General features: G+C 38.3%; 1 protein-coding gene across 1 annotated transcript in view; it reads left to right on the forward strand.

Annotated features, from left to right (window-relative positions):
* The window catches only part of sgpp1b (sphingosine-1-phosphate phosphatase 1b), a 30,264-nt gene extending 21,633 nt beyond the window's left edge, over nucleotides 1-8,631 (forward strand). The window contains exon 3 of the mRNA XM_044374416.1: nucleotides 4,940-8,631. Within this exon, the coding sequence (XP_044230351.1) occupies nucleotides 4,940-5,491 (552 nt within the window). The 3' untranslated portion in view covers nucleotides 5,492-8,631. The remainder of the gene's footprint in view (nucleotides 1-4,939) is intronic.
* The last annotated feature ends 12,435 nt before the right edge of the window (nucleotides 8,632-21,066 follow it).

Raw genomic sequence — 21,066 nt, forward strand, 5'->3', positions numbered from 1 at the left:
CTGCAGGAAAGAGCTCGGAGACAAAAAGCTGTTGTGCTTCTTACGACGTTGTTGACATCTGCAAACCTTTTATCAGACGGCTAACTGAACACTTTCACTCAGATTTCGGTGTTTTTGCTTCTTACATAGTTAAATAATTTGTCCAAATGGGAAGTAGCTATGTTCTAAACGCTGGTTCTCCTGTGGCGGTTTGTTGAATAGCGCTTCAATACAGGTAGCTATTTTCCTTGTCGATTAATCTGACGATTATTTTCTTGATTAATCAATTAATCATTTTGTTTGTAAAATATCAGAAAATAGTGAAAATTACCCTTATACTTTCCCAGAGTTTATTTGTCCAACCAACAGTACAAAACCCAAAGATATTGCGTTTACCATCATGTATGACAGAAAATCATTAAATCCTCACATCTGACAGCTGGACAGCCCTTCAAAATAGTTCTGCTGATTCATTTTCTGTCAAACGACTAATCGACTAACTAAAACTGTAAACACGACGCTGCGTTACCTCCATACAGTTCTACACAGAGGGTGTTGTATGTTAAAAAGATTTTAAGGCCGTCTGGTTGAGACATAAATAGATAATAAAGCTGAAACAGTTAGTTGATTTTTCTCAAATGTGTGGATTCAGGTTTTTATTTGTTTGTTTGGTTTTTTTCTATGATAAAAAAAAACTGAAAATCTTCATGTTTTGGACAAAATAAGCAATTTGAGGACATCAACTTTGGCTCTGGGAACTTCAGATTTTTTGCTGTTTTATGACATTTTGTTAGCTGCCGCCCTGATAATCCAATCAGGTCTAATTTTATTTATATACCTCAATACCCTCTCTTAGGATAAGGAAAAACTCAACAAGAAAAAAGAATGGAAGAGGATCCTTCTTCCAGGATGGTCAGATGCAATAGATGTAGACCAGAAAGCAAAATGACAATATGGAAAATCAGCATGATAAAATTATAGCTAGATTGATAATATATATATGAAGAATAGGATCGGAAGGGTTTCAAGTAGCTTCAAAGTGCAGCCAAACAACCGAACAACCTCCTCTCACCATTACAACTGAATCAATTAGAATTGATTTGACTTGACGGTTATTTTCTTGATTAATTGTCTTCAATTTGCTTGTTTTGTCTGACTAACAGTCCAAAACCATCAGATATACAGTTTACTGTCAAATATGACGAACAGCAGATCATCATATTTGAGAATCTGGAATCAAAAGAACAATTTGGCATTTTCTCTTGAAAAATGACTGAAATTATAAATCAGTTATCAAAATAGCTTCATTTGACGAATCGATTAATCAACTAATTTTTGCAGCTCCAGACTTGACTACATCTGAGAGCTACCGTCCAGCTACAGTAGTTTGTGGTTTGGCCCTCGAGGGTTTACTGCCTCAGTTAATGACGCTCAGCAGCACTGAGAGAGAAAACAACTTCGTTCACTTGCTTTCCAAATGTCCACGACTGCTGCACAAATGGACCTCGTACACTGGCCTGATGGACGCGATAGCTGGATCCATTAAGTCATTAAGGATTCCAGACGAACAGCAGGCAGGAGTCACATCGGGTCACATACGGGGTCATTAGTGGTTCTGCTTCCACTTACAGTCGGCCACCCAGCCTGACGTCCGCTCAGCTGGCAGGTTTTCTTTCTTGGAGAGTCATTTTGGAGGCTGTAGTTTGTGGTGCTGTTGAAGCTTCCTGAAGTGGATAAATTCTTCACTTCATTGTAATCACGAGGCGCTAAATGTCTCGTCTGGTGTCTTCAGGGCGCTGTGCCGCCTCCTCGTCTTCTTCTCTGGACATTTTTAGATCAGGCGGCTGGTTGTTTCAGAGCTCCCTCCACTCGTGTCAGTCGAGGAGAAAATTACAGACAGCTTAAAGGTTTCATCCTCCGTGTGTGTCATTAAGACGACGCCAGCAGTAAGGTGATCAATCAATGACCTTGTGAGAGCTGCTGCTGAGTCGCCTTTACGCTTTTTAACCACGCGTCAGCATAGACGACCGGCTGCTTGTTCAACATACTCGCCTACATATTTGTGTGTTACTGGAGGAATCCACTAGAGGGCGCACCAGCAAACTAAGGATATGAATAGAACTTCTGGATTTGCATGATGTAAAATACGCCAAAAAAAATGCAAAGAAGAAGAAGCCTGATGTAAAGAATAAACACTTTGTTACTACTTTAATGACACATCAGACAGATGTGAGTAATTGCTGACTTGGTCTGTTAACTTGTCTTCCAAACTTTCCGCCATCGCTGTCGCTGCTTTGACCTCTGACCCCATCACATCCCCACACCGCCCCTAAACTGCCCCTACTGTTCATCTGCGTATTGTCCAAATCTTGCGGACGTGCAGTATTAATTTCTGAGGACGTGCACAACCAACGATCCAACCAACGCTCATTCACACCACAACATGTATTTAAGCAGCCAAATAGATGTTTAAACTGTAACAGGACCTCGGGTTTCCTGCTGATAAGGACGTCCAAGTGGACTAACCTGTCAGGCAGAGCTGACTGGTCCCAGCGTTGGACTGGTGGACTGAGTCGGGTGTAATCTTACAGGAACAGTCATTGATTTCCAGGGAAAGTAAACAGTGATTAGACACCCGCTGTCAAACAAAGTAAACACTTCACGCTCCCAAACTCAGCATGAAGAGGAACTATTGAAGGTCGATTTACAGGCTTTTATTGTCCCCACCCAACTGTGTTCACACACACACACACATGATAACAACTTCCCCTACAGAGAGGCTTTGCAGTGCACAACTATATTCAGTAGAAAGTAGTCCCAGTTCTTATTGTAAACAAATCTCATGTTTGGATCCAAACCAACAATCTTCTAACAAGTATTGTGTGTGTATTAAAGCCTGATATCTTATATCTTATTCCTCTGTATTGTCCAAAAACTATTAAAAACACATCACTGAGTCACACCGCTGCAGTGGAGAGTTCGCTCATGTTAGTTTGTTTAGAGACGGCTCCAAAAACTAATAACAGCATCACGTTTTCAGTCTCCGGAGAGAAGTTCTGTGTAAGACAGACGCTACTGAGCATGTGCAGTAATCTTCGTAATGAAGGAACATTAACAACATCGGCAGGTCTACGGCACAGAAGAAGAAGATATATCAGGCTTTGATACGCACACAATACTTGCTAGTAGATCCGTTCCCAATATGAAAATATAGAAAATTTTATCCTTGTGCCTTTTGATTTTTATCAGTTTTAAATCATAAATACTTGAGCTGCAAGTTGTTGGTTGACAGAAAATTAATTGATAATCGTCTCATCACTTTAGTCATTTTTTTAAGCATAAATGCTAAATATTTACTGGTCGCAGCTTCTCAAATTTGAGGATTTTAAGCTTTTCTTTGTCACACATGACAGTAAACTGAATATCTTCAGATTTTTGACTTTTGATTGTATAAAAAAAAAAAAGACGTGAAGACGCCACGATTTTTACAGACAAAACGATTAATTTAATCAAGAAAATAATCAGCAGGTTAATAGATAAAGAAGATAATGGTTAGTTGTGGCCTCAAATGAGTTCTTTCTAGTGGAGATTTGGTTTGATAATTGCACAATAATATTAATGTGAGTAATAAAAGCACAGAAACATTTGCTTCTTGCAAAAAACTTGTTGCTAAAAATAACAAAGACGCTGACAAGATGCAAAAAGTGCAGAACATCTCTGACTCATCAGTTCGGAAGTAAGAACTCAGCAGGTTAAGGAACGAATCTGAAAAGTTCACAGTAGAAATGAACGCAGGAAGCCGACTGTCAGTTTGTTACTGGGGTCAATAAATAAACGGCCGTGATGACCTTTGTCCACCGCCGTGTTGAACTCGCTGATTTCCTGTTTCAGCTTCCTTTTATCCATCAGCAGGAAATAACAAACAAACATGAAGAACTTGTGTCTCATTGATATGTTTAAATAAAGTTTAATTGTCTTTGAACTTGACTGAATGAAATTAAATGACAGAATCAGCTGATTCGTTGTGTCTGTCAGCGTCCACGTTTACGCAGGATATCAATCAATCAATCAATCAATCAGTCTTATTTATTGTCCTTCCAGGGTAAATTCAGCATACAGCCAGGTGACATCAGTTAGTTACATATACCGAATATACCGAAAGCACTAATCTAATAGTCGATCAGCAGAAAAGTAATCATTCACTAGTTCCTGCTCTTTGTTTACATCATTGTAAACTCAACATTTTCAGGTTTTGAACTGTTGCTCAAACAAAACCAGAAACATTTCTTCTACTTAAAGAAATTGACATGTTTTGTTATAAGATGAATTGATAATGAAGATAAATGTTAGTTGCAGTCAGTCGATACAACACAGACACAGTTCATGCTCAGTCAGTATCTCGCTCACACAAGATCATCCAAGTTATCTTTTGCACACAAGATCTCAGATTATAATAATAATCTTAATTTACAAAGCACATTTCAGAATCCACATTACAACGTGCTTCACAAAGGCAGCAAAATAAAACAGACAAATCATAAAATCATTAGGTTTTAAAAAACAGATAAAACCACTTGAGTGTGAGAAAAAATGAAAGACAAAAGAAAAGAAAAAACAAACTCCGGATAGAAGTTATTATTTTGTACATACAAGACAACAAAAATATCATCTTTCAGGACCATCATAAAGCAAACTCACAAAGCCTGATGATCGTATTATGAGCCGTGGTTTTAGTGTCAGAGTTTGGTGTTTTCTGTGGTAATAACAGTCTGTCAGGAAGAATGATTGTGAGAAATGAAAACACCTGAACCGTCACTGTCAGGACGCCAGCGATGTTTGTCTTCCTTTGAGAAAGTGTGACACTAAACACTAAATATAGACGCTCGTCTGTGTGTGTTTCAGTCCGGATGATCGTGTCAGTTGAATCCTGTAACCTTGTGTGTGTCTGTTTGTCCTCCAGGACGTCATGGCCGGCGTCCTGTACAGCGTCCTGATCCTGCTCTTCTTCCTGCCGGCCTTGGACCTGATCGACGGCTTCAACCTGACGTGCCGCTACGCCCCGCTCATCATCATCTCCCTCCACCTGGGCCTGGGCCTCTTCTCCTTCACCCTGGACACCTGGAGCACCTCGCGGGGCGACACCGCTCAGATCCTGGGGACGGGCGCCGGCGTCGCCCTGGCCTCCCACGTCAACCACTACCTGGGCGTGATGCCCGACCCCTCGCCGGACCAGCTCCCGCTCTCCATGCCCGCCCTCAGCGCCGGCCTGATGGGCGCGGCCATGCTGCGTTTCCTCCTGGGCGTGCTGGTGCTGGTGGCCACGCGGGCGCTGATGAAGGCCGTCACCATCCCGCTGGTGTGCCGGCTGGTCAGGTTGCCCGGCGGGGACGTGAGGAAGGCCAGGCAGCACATGGAGGTGGAGCTGCCCTACCGCTACATCGTGTACGGGACGGTGGGCTTCAACGTCCTCTTCCTGGTCCCTCTGCTCTTCAGCTACATGCAGCTCTCCTGATTGGCTGCCTGTTCAGTCGCCAGCTAGAAAACCAGTGAAGTGACCCTCCCGAGTTTTCACCTAACGCTGTTATCAGATCAGTTTTCCTTTTCAGTCCAGAACCCCTTTTCCTAGCCAGAGGTCGCTGGGTCGGGACTGACAAAAAGGTGAATTAAAGCCTAAACGCAGATCTGGATGTTTTTCAGTTTCGTCATCTGTCGGCTCGCTTCGGCGTTCAGGAAGAGAGAAACCAGGAGCAGCCGAGCGTCTCCCGACGGCCTCGGCTGATCACTTCTACCCGCGGCAGAGGTGATATCTCTCTGTTCTGTTCTTTAGATTTATTTAAAAATCAAACGAACCTGCTCCTCCTGATCTCCCAGAAGACACTGCGACAGCTGAACATCCACTCCTCCTCCTCCTCCTCCTCCTCCTCCTCGTCTACCAGCTTAATTGCAAAAAAAAAAAAAAACTTTTAAAAAGTGGCCTCTGAAAGATTAGAAACGCCACTGATCGCTACTGATAGATTACCTGTGTCTTAGTATTTTCAATATTATTAGTGTTATTATTATTATTATTATGATTATTATTATTAAGAGTTCAGGCAAAGAACCACACAAGTACAGATTTGGACATTTCTGCAGCATCTAAAGGCAACATTTCAGCGTTTGCACTCAGAGGAGGTTTTGTACTTGAAAAAAAACTCTTTAAAACTGATGCGTCAGTTGTTTAAATTTTGTGTGGTTCTTTATCTGGAAGCTTTTTAATATTTTATCTTCCTCTCAAGGCAATAAGATCCTTATAATATACCTTATTCCTGTCCTAGTGGACTTCAGCCTTTGACCCCCCCCTCCCCTCCCTGTGCAGCGGACACCCCTGTGTTTAAAGTTACCTGCGTAACTGAAATAGACAGAAATCAGATCCTTTTCTCGAGGTGTTTGATCGCACATGTACAGTATTTTCCTCAAGGGCTCTCTCCCCGCTCTGTCTCTCTTTATTCCAACAAATGTATCGTCTGTTCTCTCCGCTCTGAGATTGATCGTTCTCCCTGTGAGCCGATGGGAGGAAAAGCAACAATGACCCGGCACATATGATCCAGAAGGAAGGAAGGAAGCGTCACTTTGTTTGGGAAGTGTACAGAGAGGTTTTTAATATTTTTTTTTATATATAAAAGAGTGTCAGGATGACAGGAATCTGTTGGCTTGGCTCAGCTTTTTTTTTTTTTTTTTTTTTGCAACACTGTAAATCTGACTTCCTGTTTGCGAACATGGAGATGCTCTCGATGGCATGCGTCCACTTCCTGTGCAGAGGGGCTTTTTTATCTCCTCGTGCCAGGAGGGGAGGAAGTGGCGCAGATAACGCTGCTCTCAGGAGGGAAGACGCGTGGATCGCTGACGGTCGAGACGACGGGAGGGAGGAAGATGACGCAGACTCAGGCAAAAAACAAAAAGATAAACAAATATTTTTCAAATTATATCATTTTGTAGCTTTCTTAAACAGGCAGCGCAGAAGTTTTTTTTCTTGTTAAGTAAATGCAGAACAGTCAGATATTGTAGCTCCAGCTGCTTAAATCAATAATAACCAGACGTTTGAGCAAAAGATAAATTTCATTAATGAGTTTTATGTCATTTATAAAAGCTTGCAAAAAGCTGAAACAGTATTGATGACAAATCAACAGGAATAATTATAGACTTTTAGTGTGTTTAATTACAATCAATTACGAAATTGATACATTTTTAAAAAGCTGTTATAACTTTATTAATTCTTTATAACTGATGACTCAGAGAAAAACAATCAAAAATCATTCAATTTGCCAGAAAGCTTAAGTTTTATTGTAGCACCTAAAAATCTAAAAATGACTTGAAATATAATCATTAATCATCATAATTCCTGATTTTTTTATTTTATTTTATATTTTAACTTGAGTTTAAGGTGCATAATTTAAATTCAATATTGATTCATTAATTCACCAAGTTATCAATGGATTATAATCAAACACAAGTGTCTGTTATTCATCTGCCAGTATGAACTCAGTTCACTCTAGTAAAGTACTGCAACATTATTATTATCTGTTTTTATAAACCGAATCTATATTTAGAGCTCGTTTTATTTATGTAAGAGTTTCTGTTCTGTTACAGAACAGGTCTGGGTGTAATTTGTCAAGATTAACGAGTCCTATAAAACAAACATTTTTATCAGGTGTTTAAACCACAGTTTGACCTCAGGAAACGTCTGCTTTCATTCATAGTTGGGCCCCCGTCAGCGTCCGTGTGGACTTCGACTCCTGCTGTCGTCCTCCCACGCTACCGCCGAGTCACAGTATGATACATAAACCCTCCTCCAGTGTAAACTCACTGATCAATACCTGTAAGGACCAATCAGACTTTTATTGATAGTTTTTTTTTCTCCTGTGCCTGCTTTATATATATTTCTTCAGAAGTGACCAAGAGTTCTCTGGTTTTCTTAGATGATAACGCAGCTGCTGTTTGATTTTTTAAAAAAAGCAAACAGTTTCTGCAAATTGTAGGATTTCTTTAAGGTTCAAAGACCATCAGAGAGTCATGAAAACGTCACTTTAAACAAAAAAAATGGGCATCAAACGTTGCATTTAGTTCACTGCTCCAGCTGTAACCGTAAAGGAACACGAGGAAAACCATCATCGTCATCGTCACAGTGATGTGTTTTTTCCAGCACGTATGATGTTTCCTGTCAGTCGTTTTGAGGGTTTTTTATCTTAAAACCTGAGCAGGATTTCCACTCATGAGTTCATCAGTCTTCACTGCCGGAGCCGTGCTCAGTGACACGTTAGTAACAGACAAAAGCTCAAAAAAAAATACTTATTTCTTCCTCTCGTAACCGAGGCCGTTCCGCCTCCTGAAGCTTTACAAATACACTGAAATTTTACAGGAATCATTTCAAACTTTTGTCAGTGATCAAACTCATCTGGATCAGCTGTTGAAGGCTGGAAAGTACCTGAATTTTCCTTTTTAAGAGAGTTGAGTCAAAGAGAAATTTGAGTGTGAAAGTGAGTTCAGAACAGAACAGGTTTGGTGGAAAAAAAAGGCTCGTTTAGCTTTTTGCAGGATGTTACGTAAGCAAACTGCATAGATGAAAATCATGAGACGCATTTGAAAGTACAGACTGACTGATACTGGAGAGTTTTTTTTAAAAAATCCAATAAAAATATATTAGCTGATATTAATATTTTTTTACATTAATATAAAGCGTACAAACACTCTTCATAAGAATCCCTTAAAAAACATTTTCTTTTTAAAGAATTGTGACCAAGATGAGCGAAACACCTGTCAGCGCTCTCTAGTGGACGAACTATGTAACGGCGTCATTGTTTATTAACAGTTTCAAACATTTTCGGCATTTCTGCTCTTCGGTTCCTTCTTGTTTATAAAGCGACACGTACTGAAATACCGATGTATCCTATAAGCTACTAGTGACATATACTGTATATCAGCTCGGGCTGCAACTAACACGATAGCCAGTTATTTTCTCAGTTAATCGGTTAACCTCTTCAACTCGCTTGTTTTAGCCAAAACAGAAATATATTCAATTTAATATCATGTACGACAAAGAAAAACCAGCAAATCCTCATATTTGAGAAACTGGAAACCAGAAAATGTTTGATATTTTTGCTTAAAAAAGACGGAAATTATGAATTGATTAATAATATAGTTGCCAATTTAATTTTCTGTCAATCAACTAATCATCTCAAGACTAATAAATATATTGGTCTAACTGTTGTTGAAAGCCCTGGAAAAAGCTCGTAAGTGAACCTTTTGTTAAGATTTCTAGCTTGTCTCTTTCTTTTTTTTTTTTTTAAATATAAAAAATATATAAATATGTATAAGTAAAAATAAGTTGAATTTCAGCAGAATATTATCAGAGGGATGTTTTCATTTCGTTTTGGTGTCGAGCATTTCGCTGTCCAGCTGCTCCGAGAGTGTTAAATCACTTTCCTCAAAGGCAATAATGACTGAACATCTGGACCTGATGTTTTCATTCACACACACAGACAGATGTTCCCTGCTTTATTATGCACTGCGGCAGTTGTGGGTGAAGTGCCTTGCTCGTGGGCACGTCCAGGTGCTGCTGCTGCTGCTGCTGCCCCCTGCTGGCGACGTTTCATCAAGTCCCAAGAAAACAAAAACTTTTCTTTAGTCTTAATTTGCAGGCAGGTTCAAGCAGGAAGCTGTGTGTTACAAGGTGACTTGTATGATGTTGTTTTTGTTGTTGTTGTGTACGGTACTGTCCTAATATGAATGCACTGTTCCCAGAATGCACTGCACCCCCTCCTCCTCCTCCTCCTCCTCCCTCCCCCGAGCCGGGCAGGAAGGTGAAGTTGAGGTCAGATTTTGTATTTTTCTTCCAGAAGAACAGTTAAAGTCTAATTGAAGACCAGAGCGGAGATTAATGTGTAATTTACCTGCAGTCACATAAATGTTTTTTTGCAGGTTAGTTGGTGCAAAGTTTTGAAAAACTGCAAAGAAAAGTTGATTGAGTCGGTAAAATGCTAAACGTGGCTAAAGGATTTGAAGGATTCCCACTAGAGCTGTAACGATTAGTCAATTAATCGATCAGTCAATGTCAAAATATTAAACATTCACAGGTTTCAGCTCCTCAAATGTGAAGATTTGCTGCTTTTCTTTGACATACGAGACAGTAAACTGAATTTCTGAACTGTTGGTCGGATAAAACAAGACATTTGAAAACATCTCAAGTTGTGGGAACTGAATAACTAATCGAATTAATCAAATAAAATAATCAGCAGATTAATGAATAACGTAATTAAGTCCTGCCAATGTCGCAAGAGGATGAAATGATTCATGCCACATAGCTTGTTTTCTATATTTAATTTAGAACTGCAACTAGCAGTGTTTTTATTCTTGAGTAATCTGTTGATTACAGTTTTGTCCGACCAACTACTTTTTATTAGTTTCTTAATTTGCACAAATAACACGAGACAAGAAAACTGCACTAAAGGAGAAAAAAGATGATTGTGGTGGTGAGATGAAAAAAAACCGCAATAACAACTTAAACTGTCCAAAGAATCTCAATTTGCATTGATGTAAAAGAGAAAATGGCAGCAAATCCTCATTTAAAAACGTAACTGAACCCTCCTGATAATCTTGTTTCTGTCACCTGCTGCTGCGGCGGCGGCGTCCAAGGACGCTGTGACATCACTGTGTAGTTACTCTCTACAATCTGTTTTCTGTCAATCAACTCATTAATAATTCAGTTGTTTCGGTGTTTTAAATCGTAAAGAAAAAAAAACGACTTGAACTCGAGTTTTATTGGCTGATCGATCAGCGTCACCTGGGCGTTTGTCAGGCTGCGATTGGTCAGTTGGAAGGAGGACGCCCGGCTCGTTTTCACATCCTGTGGCCTTGCCTCGTGCACGAACATATTTCTGTATGTTGAAGTGTTTGTTTTTGGAGTTTTTTTGTCTGAATGTGGTTTCCTCTCTGCACCGGCGAAAAGGGAAGTTTGTCCCTTTTCGCTTGTTTTTTTTTTTGTTTGTTTGTTTGATCAACAAAAACACAACTTCTGTAAATCCTGTGGTTGGTTCATGTTTGTGTAAACAGTCTAAAATATCACTAGATTTTTAGGAAGTACTTCCAGTTCCACTTCCTCACATCCAAAACCTTTTCATGTCTTGTGATATTTGACCTTGCTGTCCAGTCTCCGGCACAAAACACTTTTTTTTTACCTTCATCTAAACTGATCAGATGAAGTGAGGACTGCAGTGATCTATTCAGGGAGAAGCTGTAAGCGGTTAAACATGTGCCGGCTCTGGTATTTATATCCCGGCAGGAGGATGTTTCCTCCGCAGATGGAGGAGAGATTTGGGAAATGAGATTGATAAATGAGATTAAACCAAACTTCCTGACGGTGATGATGATGATGATGATTATGTTTCTATTGTGAAGAGGACTGTTTCCACAAGATCACCACCACTACTCACGTTCAAGTTCACCAGTGTGTGTTTGTGTTTTAGACTGAACTGAGCAAAACTGTGGTAACCTGTGTCTGTTTGGTTGAAGCCGGCTCAAAGCATTGTGTGTGTTTGTTCAGTTAAAAGTCACAATTAAGTTTATAATGTATAATGCAGATGTGCACAGCAGCAATTAAATAGTTTATTACAATAGTCATAATTAATTAAATTTGGCAACAGTAACACGGAAAAACCTGTGACATAAATTTAAGATACACTCCCTGATAGTTATAGAGCTCCCATATCCCAAAATTTGTTGTAATTCAAAAATTTTGTACAGCATCCTTTTTTTAAAAAGTTTTTATACCAATGTTTATACCAATGAAGTTTTAGAATCTCCAAATGTTGTCATAATCTTAATTTACTAAGATTGTTTATTACAATCCCATTACAATTTGTCATTTGGTATTTTATAATTCCAAAAATTGTGATACACCTGCATTTCATGTAATAATCCCAAATTTTGTCATTGGACAGAATCAAAAAAAATTGTTAAAGATGTTGTGTTAAAATGTTGTTTGTTAGATTCCAAAATGTTATTTAGTAGAATTCAAAAGATTGTTATACAATCCCAAGTTTAAATTATTTGTTAGAACCAGTAAAATTAGTTTAAAAAAACAAAAATTTTGTCATTTGATATAATTCCAAAATGTGTGATAAACCTAAATTTCATTTAGTTATTTGGTTGATATATAAAATGTGTCAAAATCAAAACATTTTATGCTACAATCCCAGTTTTCTTTCATTTGGTGGGTTGTTATTTGGTAGAATTTTGTTGTTTTGTAGAATCCCCAAATTTGTAAAAATCAAAAATTTCATTTGTTGTAATTCTAAATTTGATCTGTTTTGTAGAATCCCAAAACTCTGTTGTTATAAACCCAACATCTGTTAAACCACTCAGCGCTTAGAAAACACCACGTTTGTTAAAGCGCTTGTATTACCTACATGTTCGTAACACCACTACGTCCTTTCTCATGCTCATGATCTATGAACCATCAGGGAGTTTATTAGTTTTATTAGTAAGATACTTAAATGATGTTTTGTTGGAAAAGTCACAGTTTGGCTGCTGAGGAACCGGCTTTGTGCTAAATGGAAAAAAACATGGACGTGTTTGTGTCTTGTGAGGCATTTTCTTTCTTCTTGTAATACTGGATCTCAGAGAAATGACTTTTTAAATAAATTCTTTCTTACAATGACCAAATATTAAAGTGTTTGAACTGTGTAGCTGTAGCTCTGTTAGCTGAACTCTGCTCCCTTTAGTGCCTTTATTGTCGTTCAGGAAGGTGAAGATTTCATCTTTTGTGTGAAAACTGTGGTCCTGACATTTGTTTTTATTTTTTTCTTTCCTGTCATGTTGCCTTTTGCACTTTGTTTCTGCATAAATGTTTTTCTCCTGGTTGATAATTACATTTTATAAATTCAAACCTGCCTGTTGAGCAGATTTTTTTCGGTTCCTCACACTGTTGCTCTTTAATTACTGCCTCTTAAATTAGCAACGAGTGAGTCATTGAGTCGTTTCTATGTGAATGTGAACTGAATTCAAAAGTATTTGATCTTAACCTGCATTCACTGACTGTCTGCATGAGAAAAAAAATGTGTAAATGAGTCACTGAGTTTTGTGTCTTTGTCCAAAAAAAAAAAGAAAAGAAAAGAAAAATCCACCATTGATTCATTTGTTTTGTCAAACTGAAGGATTTTATTCCAAAATGCCACAAATCTATTTCAGGAAAATCAGTTCAGCTGCTTTTCAGCAGACGTGTCAGATTTCTCATTTTGAGATAAAAATCCTTCATGTTTCCCTTTTTTTTTTTCAACTTTTAAACCAGTTTCAGTTGTTCCGTCGTGTCCTGATCTGACAGGTGTGAAACGTCAGAGGACCATTTATGCAGTTTCACAGTATTTTTTTATATCTGCAGATTTTATTGTTGGATTTGATCTATGATTCAAAATGAGGCTGTATTTTGTCTGATTGTTTGTGTGAAATTTACTGAAATAAAATTATGACAAAATTAAATAATGAACTGCCTTTTTTTTTTTAAAGGTGCAGTCTGTAGAATTTAGTGAAATCTAGCAGAAAGGACTTGGCAGAAAGTATGTTTTAATTAGTGTATAATCACCTTTATATCTACAGAGGGATGGACCACCATGATTCTACAGTAGCCCAGAGCAGACAAATCAAACAGCCAGTGTTTGGCAGTTCTGGTGAGGGGAGGGGTATTCAGTTGGCTGCAGTCTACAACTTCACCACTAGATGCCACTAAATCCTCCACTGGTTCTTAAAGGCTTACAGGGACTCATTTCGTTGTGATATGAATTATGTGAGGTTTGTTTAGATGAACTTCTCCTTTTGAGCATTTAACAAATACACGTAGAAGAATACAGACACACAACACACTTTGTGGCTTGCATGTTTTGTCAGGAGGGGTTACATGTGTGATGTCCGTCTCTCTGCCTTTTGCTTAAGAGGTTGCTTTGCTTTCGTTGCTCAGGAGCCAGCAGGCGGGTTGGAGAGGACATCAGGGAATTACCTGCACCTGGGTAGTTTAGACCTGCAGACTATTTAAATGTCTTCTTTATTAACCTCTTTCTCCCTCTTCCTTTCGGGCCTCCACCAGCCAGATGGGTTAGACTTTGGTTTTGTTTTGTTTTGCTTGCACACATCGCATACTTCACTCATCCATACGCTTCCTTCATGACTGACATTATTATATCTAACATTAAGTTGACAATAAATCTCATTTTTAGAAGCTTTATTCATGTGTGATTCCCTTATTTGTCACTGACTCTGAGCCGGTTTGTGACACATGACCAAAAAAAATCTTATGAAGGGTCCAAAAAAGTGTGTGAACCATTGTATTAATGTTGAATATTTGGCAACAATTATGACTTCTTTTATATTATTACAACTGTGTTTTACTACCATACAGCAGTATGTCCACAGGAGGCGTTACAGTTGTTGACAAATACATTAATAAACACATATGTCTGCTTACAGCTACATTATAGTGTGTTATAAACCATTTACTAGATATATGACTGTGTTCTATGATTGTTTACACTGTGTGGAGAGAATTCATGAATATTTCATTTATCAATCACTTGCTCAGTAAACACCGGCACCAGGTCGGAATATTTATAATTATGTGCAATTACATTTTATTTGAATATTTTGTATATTGTAGATTCACTATGTATGTATGTTTATATACCAAACAGCTATATTTGAATTGTCACCGTATTGCATGTAGACACAACATTGGGAAAAAAAAGTTTGATGTACTTATCTGACATCAATACTCTTCCATAAATCTATCCTCAGTTGTGTTCTTATACGCTTACAGTACTGTGCAAAACTTTTAAGCAGTAAAAGTAAAGACATGATGCCATGAATAGTTTTTATTTATCAGTTAACTTGATACAAAGTTGATTAAACAGCAGAAATCTAAAGTAAATCAATATTTTCTGTGAGCAGCTTTGCCTTTAAAACAGCAGCAGTTCTCCTCAGTGTTTCAGGTTCTCGGCAGGTCGGTTGTTCCTGCATCTCGGAGACGTTGCCACAGTTCTTCTTCTGTTGCTTCTGTCTCTTCATTTTAATCCCAGACTGACTCCAAGATGTTGGACTCCTTGTTCTTCTTGTTGCTGAAGATAGTTTTTTCTGACTCTGGCTGGATGTTTGGGCTCGTTGTCATGCTGCAGAATACATTTGGGACTAGCAGACGCCTCCCTGATGCTACGATGGATAAGAATCTAAACATCTAAAATGCCTAAAATTTTTGGCAGTAAAACTTTCCCCTGTTTTAAGCATTAAAGTTATGTAACTTCTAAATGCTAAATAGGGGGGAAAGTTTCACCATTTAGGGTAATAACTATTACAATTCAACATCCTGTATCACTGCTATACGGACGACACACAACTGTATTTCCCACTGAAACTATGCTCAAAATCTTCAGTCTCTTTTAAGTTGTCTTGAGGATGTTAAATGAAAGAAGCAAAACAGAAGTCCTGAAAATGTCCCCTGTTATATTACCAACTCTCTGGGGTCTCTGTCCTCAAATCTCAACACACATGTAAGAAATCTATGTGTCGTCTTTGACCCTGCTTTAACATTTGAGTCATCAGCAGTAGCTTTTTTCACATAAGGCAAAAATAAAATCTTTTTCTTTCTTTTGGCGATCTGGAGAAACAGTTTCACACTCTTTTATCACTTCACGTCTGGATTACTGCAACTCCCTTTATGTGGGAGTCAGACAGTCCTCCCTGTCTCGTCTGCAGCGGTGAGTCTCCTCACTGGCACCGAACACAGAGAGACCACATCACCCCCGTACTGGCCTCCCTCCACTGGTTACCACTGGAATATAGAATTGATTTTGAGATTCTTTTTATTTGTTTATAAAGGTTCTAAATGTAAATTTCATAAATTAAATTAAATTAACCAGCTAAAACCACAATATCACAATATATTCCACATGCTTTGCAGTAATGTTAGCTTACTTGACTGTGTTGTGCTGGTTGCCACTCGTTTGTTGATGTTTGCGGACGCCATTTCTAAGCTAACGTTAGCTAGTGTTGCATCCTGTTGGCACCGGAGAGAAATCAGTCCACAGGTTGCAAAAGGCAGCTGAGAGAGTCGGGGAAGGTCTCATTTTTTTAAGTTACGTTACGATCCGTTCACTCACTGGCAATAAAAAGCGATTAATACATGTAAATTGCTTCACATTCTTACATATAGCGCCTTTAAAGCTCTGAGTGGTTTGGCACCAGCCGACATCTCTGATCTCTTCAGTCCATATTCTACATCCAGACCCCTCAGATCTTCTGATCAGTCTCTCTGTTGCACGTTCCCGGTCAAAATCAAAAAGTCCCTCACTGTCAGATTGTTTCCCATCTATCACCACTTTTAAATCAAAGCTAAAAACCCACCTTCATAGAATCGCCTTTGAGTTTTGAGGCAGTTTTAGCGGAATTTTTACATATAAATATAACATCCATTACATTGAAGCCTTTGACAAACGAGTTCACACAATGCTGATAAAGCCTATCATGGCCAGATAAATCTCTCTGTATTTCACAGGAGTTTTTAAATATCATGTCAGGCTCAACATTCCTGCGCTGGCTGTTTAATCGTGTGGTTCTTCTAGACTTTCCAAATGTTATCAGACTAAATAAATCAAATTCTGATAGTGAAATGAGTTATTTTGTGGGAGTTATGTGATGCTCAAAACAATTTATCCACTGTTTTACAGCTGCAACAGCAGGTCAGGGCCTGTAGTGTACTGGGTAACAGGCATATTGTTTTGGGACAAATCTCAGTAGACCATCAAAAAATACATTTTTCAGCTGGTGGACCATCAAAAGATATACATTTTTACTGGCCCTCTCTGCGTGCCTGTCATCCAGGGTGTGAATGAAAGCTGCTGCAAGTTTGTGTCAAGTAATCAGAGTCAAGTCCCACACTCTAGCTTTAAATTAGCTCCTGTAGTACTTTGGGTTTTGAAAGTTCAGTGTATTCATGTTAAAATGTTTTGGGTCAGTATCCACTGCTAGTTATTTGGCTAACATGCTGCATCAACCACATATCTGTCTGTTGTTGATAATGTTTGATTCATGTAGCCAAGCGCTAACATATTAGCCTAGCTCTCCTTTACAGACACTTTGAAATAAAAAATGACATTTTCCAAACCTTTAATGCTGTGTCCATGTTTTAATTACTTTTTAATTTTGGTATTTTTACCTCATAATCCCTCCGTTTTCTCTCCCTGTAAATCGCATAAAATATTTTTGATGACTCATCTTGAACTCTGGGACGTATAAATATATAAATGAATCCAATGATGGTAGAACCAACAGACCATTTAATCATCTTTAACCGAACTGCAGCTGCTTCAACCTCAAAAACTGTAAAAAAAATTATTTCAGACGTCAAAAGAAAAATCATGACAACATGGAGCAGAGTTCCTTCAAAGTTTAAGACCCTTTTTCCTGAAATGTTCGTGCTATTTTGTCTACCCCTGCTGAGTTCATCCGGCTGGTTATTTGCAGCTACTTTAACCTCCTCTAATATGTGACAGAGCACATGTGAGCTGTGTGTTTGAATAAGACCATAAAGGTTTTTAATGACGTATTCTCTTCGGTGTTTATGTTGCTGCCGCTGCTGAGCCACTCTTCATCCACAGATGGTGATGTGCTGATGATGTGGTGATGATGTGGTGTGTCCGTTTTCCACTTCGCTCTGCCAAAGCTGCCCGGCTGCAGCAGAGGAGACAGACTGCAGCTGCTGGCCTGAACATTAAAGACGTTTATTTTTGTTTTTTTTCTTCTCCAGAGTGGCAGTGAGTGAAAGCATACGGGACTGCGGGGGAACTTCTGTGAGTGTTTTATTGGAAATAACCGAAGTAGCGCTCAATCAAAGACACCACTGAGGCTCGAGTGTGTGTCCGTTTGTCAGCCTTACACGAAGTCAGCGGTCACATGCACATCCACAAAACCTCAGATGGACAGGTGCTGGATACAAAAACACACAAAAAACCTCATGTAAAATGAGTGTTGGGTATTTTTATTTCTATTATATCATTTGTGACTTGATTGGAAGTTTGTGCAAATCTCCTTTTGAATCCTACTTGTATCTATATTAAAGGGTAGGCTCACAATTTTAAAAAGTTTAAAGGTGACACATCGTGCTTTTTGTGAATTATTTCCTGTTCTGATGTCGGATGTTAAACACGGTCAAAGTCCCATAACTCATATGTCAAAATGCTTCCTGTAAGTCAAAAGTCAGGGCTTCAACCTGCTCTGAACGCTTCGTCGCAACCATTTCTTTTTCTGCCTTGCTGACAAACTGACGTTGGCTCGTCATGCATGTCCATAAACAGGCCGTCTGTTCCATAGCCTTGGTTGCTAAGGTTGTTGCTAAAGTTGTTCCATGTGCCTTATTTTTTTCCCACCCGCCCTACTCTGACTGGCTAGTACTCATTGCCTTCGTTGGTCAGGTTTAGGCATGAGGAGGGAAATGGTTGGGTTAGGGTAAGAACATCAGGGTCAGAGCCAATCAGAGGAAGAGTAGGGACAGGTCTTTGCAAAATGTGGTTGGCAAAAAATAACCCATTCCATGTGTCGTTCAGATCTGATTTCGGCTCCAACATGTACGAATGTGTTTGGGAAGTTGACGTTTTGAGTAGAAGAGGAGAAAAAGAAGTGAAATCCTGCTACTACAGTTTGTTTATGTAGCCTAAAGGCAGCTTAAGGAAGCTTCTTGAAGCTGATCAATCAGAACAGAGTGGGCTCATCAGGAGGCGGGCCTTAAAGAGACAGGAGCTAAAACGGCCTGTTTCAGACAGAGGCTGAACTGAGGGGCTGCATAAAGGGCCAGTATAAGATAAATAAGGAGTTTTTAACTGGAAATCATGTAAAGATATTCCAGTAGAGCCCCAGAATATAAATATAGAGCTGGAAATGTGCAGAATATGTCCCCTTTAAATCAAACTGTAAGATTATTTCAGCCTCCAGAGCAGCTTCGTGTTCCCAAACCTGCCAAAAACCTCAGTGTGTGAATTGGTTTGTATTAGCCGACATAATTACAAACACACACAATGATTACACCTTCTTTGATTATGCTAATGCTAATTGTTGCTAGTGAAAAAACGGGCTGAAGATCATTAAAACAAAATGCACTTACCGGAAAACTGAACATCCAACTCATAAGAGGGTCTTTTAGTAAAACTGAACACTGAACAAGACTTTTCAGGCAACCAAAAATGTTACAATTAACTTTCATGAACTGAAAACACACTGAAATAGTGAAATACTCTGTGAATCTGGGATTACGCCATGTTTATGTTACTTTACCAACGTTGTCGCTGTGGTAGCGACTTGTCAATCACAACATAGCCACAGCCTAGAGCATAACCTGCTGTATTGTCAAATTTAAATTAAATGGGACCATAATTTACAAAATGAACATCATGCTGCATTGAAGAAGACTTGAAACTAGTGATTGAGACCATAAACTCATTAGGAAAGTGTTTACTGAGGTATTGAATCAAGTGAGAAGTAGAGTCCATTTCTCATAGACTTCAATACAATCAGACTTCTATTTGCAGCCAGTGGAGTCGCCCCCTGCTGGTCTTTAGAGAGAATGCAGGTTAAGGCACTTCTACATTGGCCTCACTTTTCAGACCTGGAACTACCTGCTTGGTTTAAACCTAAAATGACCACAAACCCCCCCCCCCAAAAAAACTCCACTAGGTTTCAGCCTCTGTGTTTGTTTGCAGTCTGGAGGTTCTTCTCTCTGAAGTTGAGGTTTCATTTACTTTGTTTCTGTGTGACTGAACTGTGCTTTTTCAGATTTGGGTCAACTGGAGAGAGAAGAGCTGCAGCTGCTGCCGCCTGCTGGAGGACTGAAGACTCACACCTGCACTAAACTCAGAGCAGTTATATAATAAATAAATAATAATAAATAAGTAATATAATGACATATTTGTGTTTATGCTTCCAGTTCCACTTGTTAATGTGTTTAGTTTGTTTATTTTATTGTTTTTATTTCACTTATTTACAAAGTGCTTAGTTATGTATTGTACTTAATTTATTGTATTTTGGTTATTTTATTCCATTTTATGTCTCTGTTATTTTATTTGCTGGATTTTATTATATTTTGGTGCTCATTTGTATTAATTTATCAATTTAAACTTTTTTATTGCATTTTTGCACCAACTTTGAATTTTTGCCCTTGAAAAAATTTGCAAATTCATGAGAAGCAATTTTTTTTTTTTTTTTTTTTTTTAAATTTTTTACATCAATGTGATGTGTTGCTGTTTGTCAGGTATTTAAAGGGTAAAACAGGCATTTTCTCTATTCTTTTATTTGCTGGATTTTATCGTACTGTTGAGTTGATTTGTTTTAATTTTGTTTTTCCTTTGTAAAGCACTTCATAACACTGTTTTAAAGGATGACATTTATACTGTAAATAGAGTTTATTATTATTAGACGTAGTATTAATAGTAGTTGTACAGTACTAATACAAATACTTTTTACTCAGTTGCATTTATTTTATAACTTACATTATTTTGCAGATTCAGATTAATATTAAAAAACACATTTAAGTACATTTATAGGTTAAGACAAAATAAAATATGATGACTAGGTTACTTTTACTTTTGTTTTTCTCTGTATATTTTAATGCTAATACTTTGTCTCCCTGTGTTAATTGCTCAGTCATCTCTTGGTATTGCCAAATATACTGTATGTTTTTAAAAATATATAATTTTTGAGTATTTTTTTAAAATATCAAAATCCCTCTAGAGTGAAATAAGCATTGAAATGTTAAATTGTCATGATAAAGGTCAGCCCAGTGTGAAAATACCATCAATTATCCTTAAGTCAGGTGCCGTTAACCTGGATTTAGATTTTTTTGGGGGTATTTAAACTTATTTACTTCCTATATCTACAGAGGAATTATTTGAAGGTGAAAACACACATTCACCCCCCTCCAAAAAATACAAATAGATTTTAAAAATGGAGAAAATACGATCAAATTAACTTTATTTAAATATCTGGTTGTTTTCCAGCAACCCAGCGGAACCTTTTATTGAAAGAGAC

Source organism: Thunnus albacares, chromosome 15 (genome assembly GCF_914725855.1).
Source record: "Thunnus albacares chromosome 15, fThuAlb1.1, whole genome shotgun sequence".
NCBI classification, from domain to species: Eukaryota; Metazoa; Chordata; class Actinopteri; order Scombriformes; family Scombridae; genus Thunnus; species Thunnus albacares.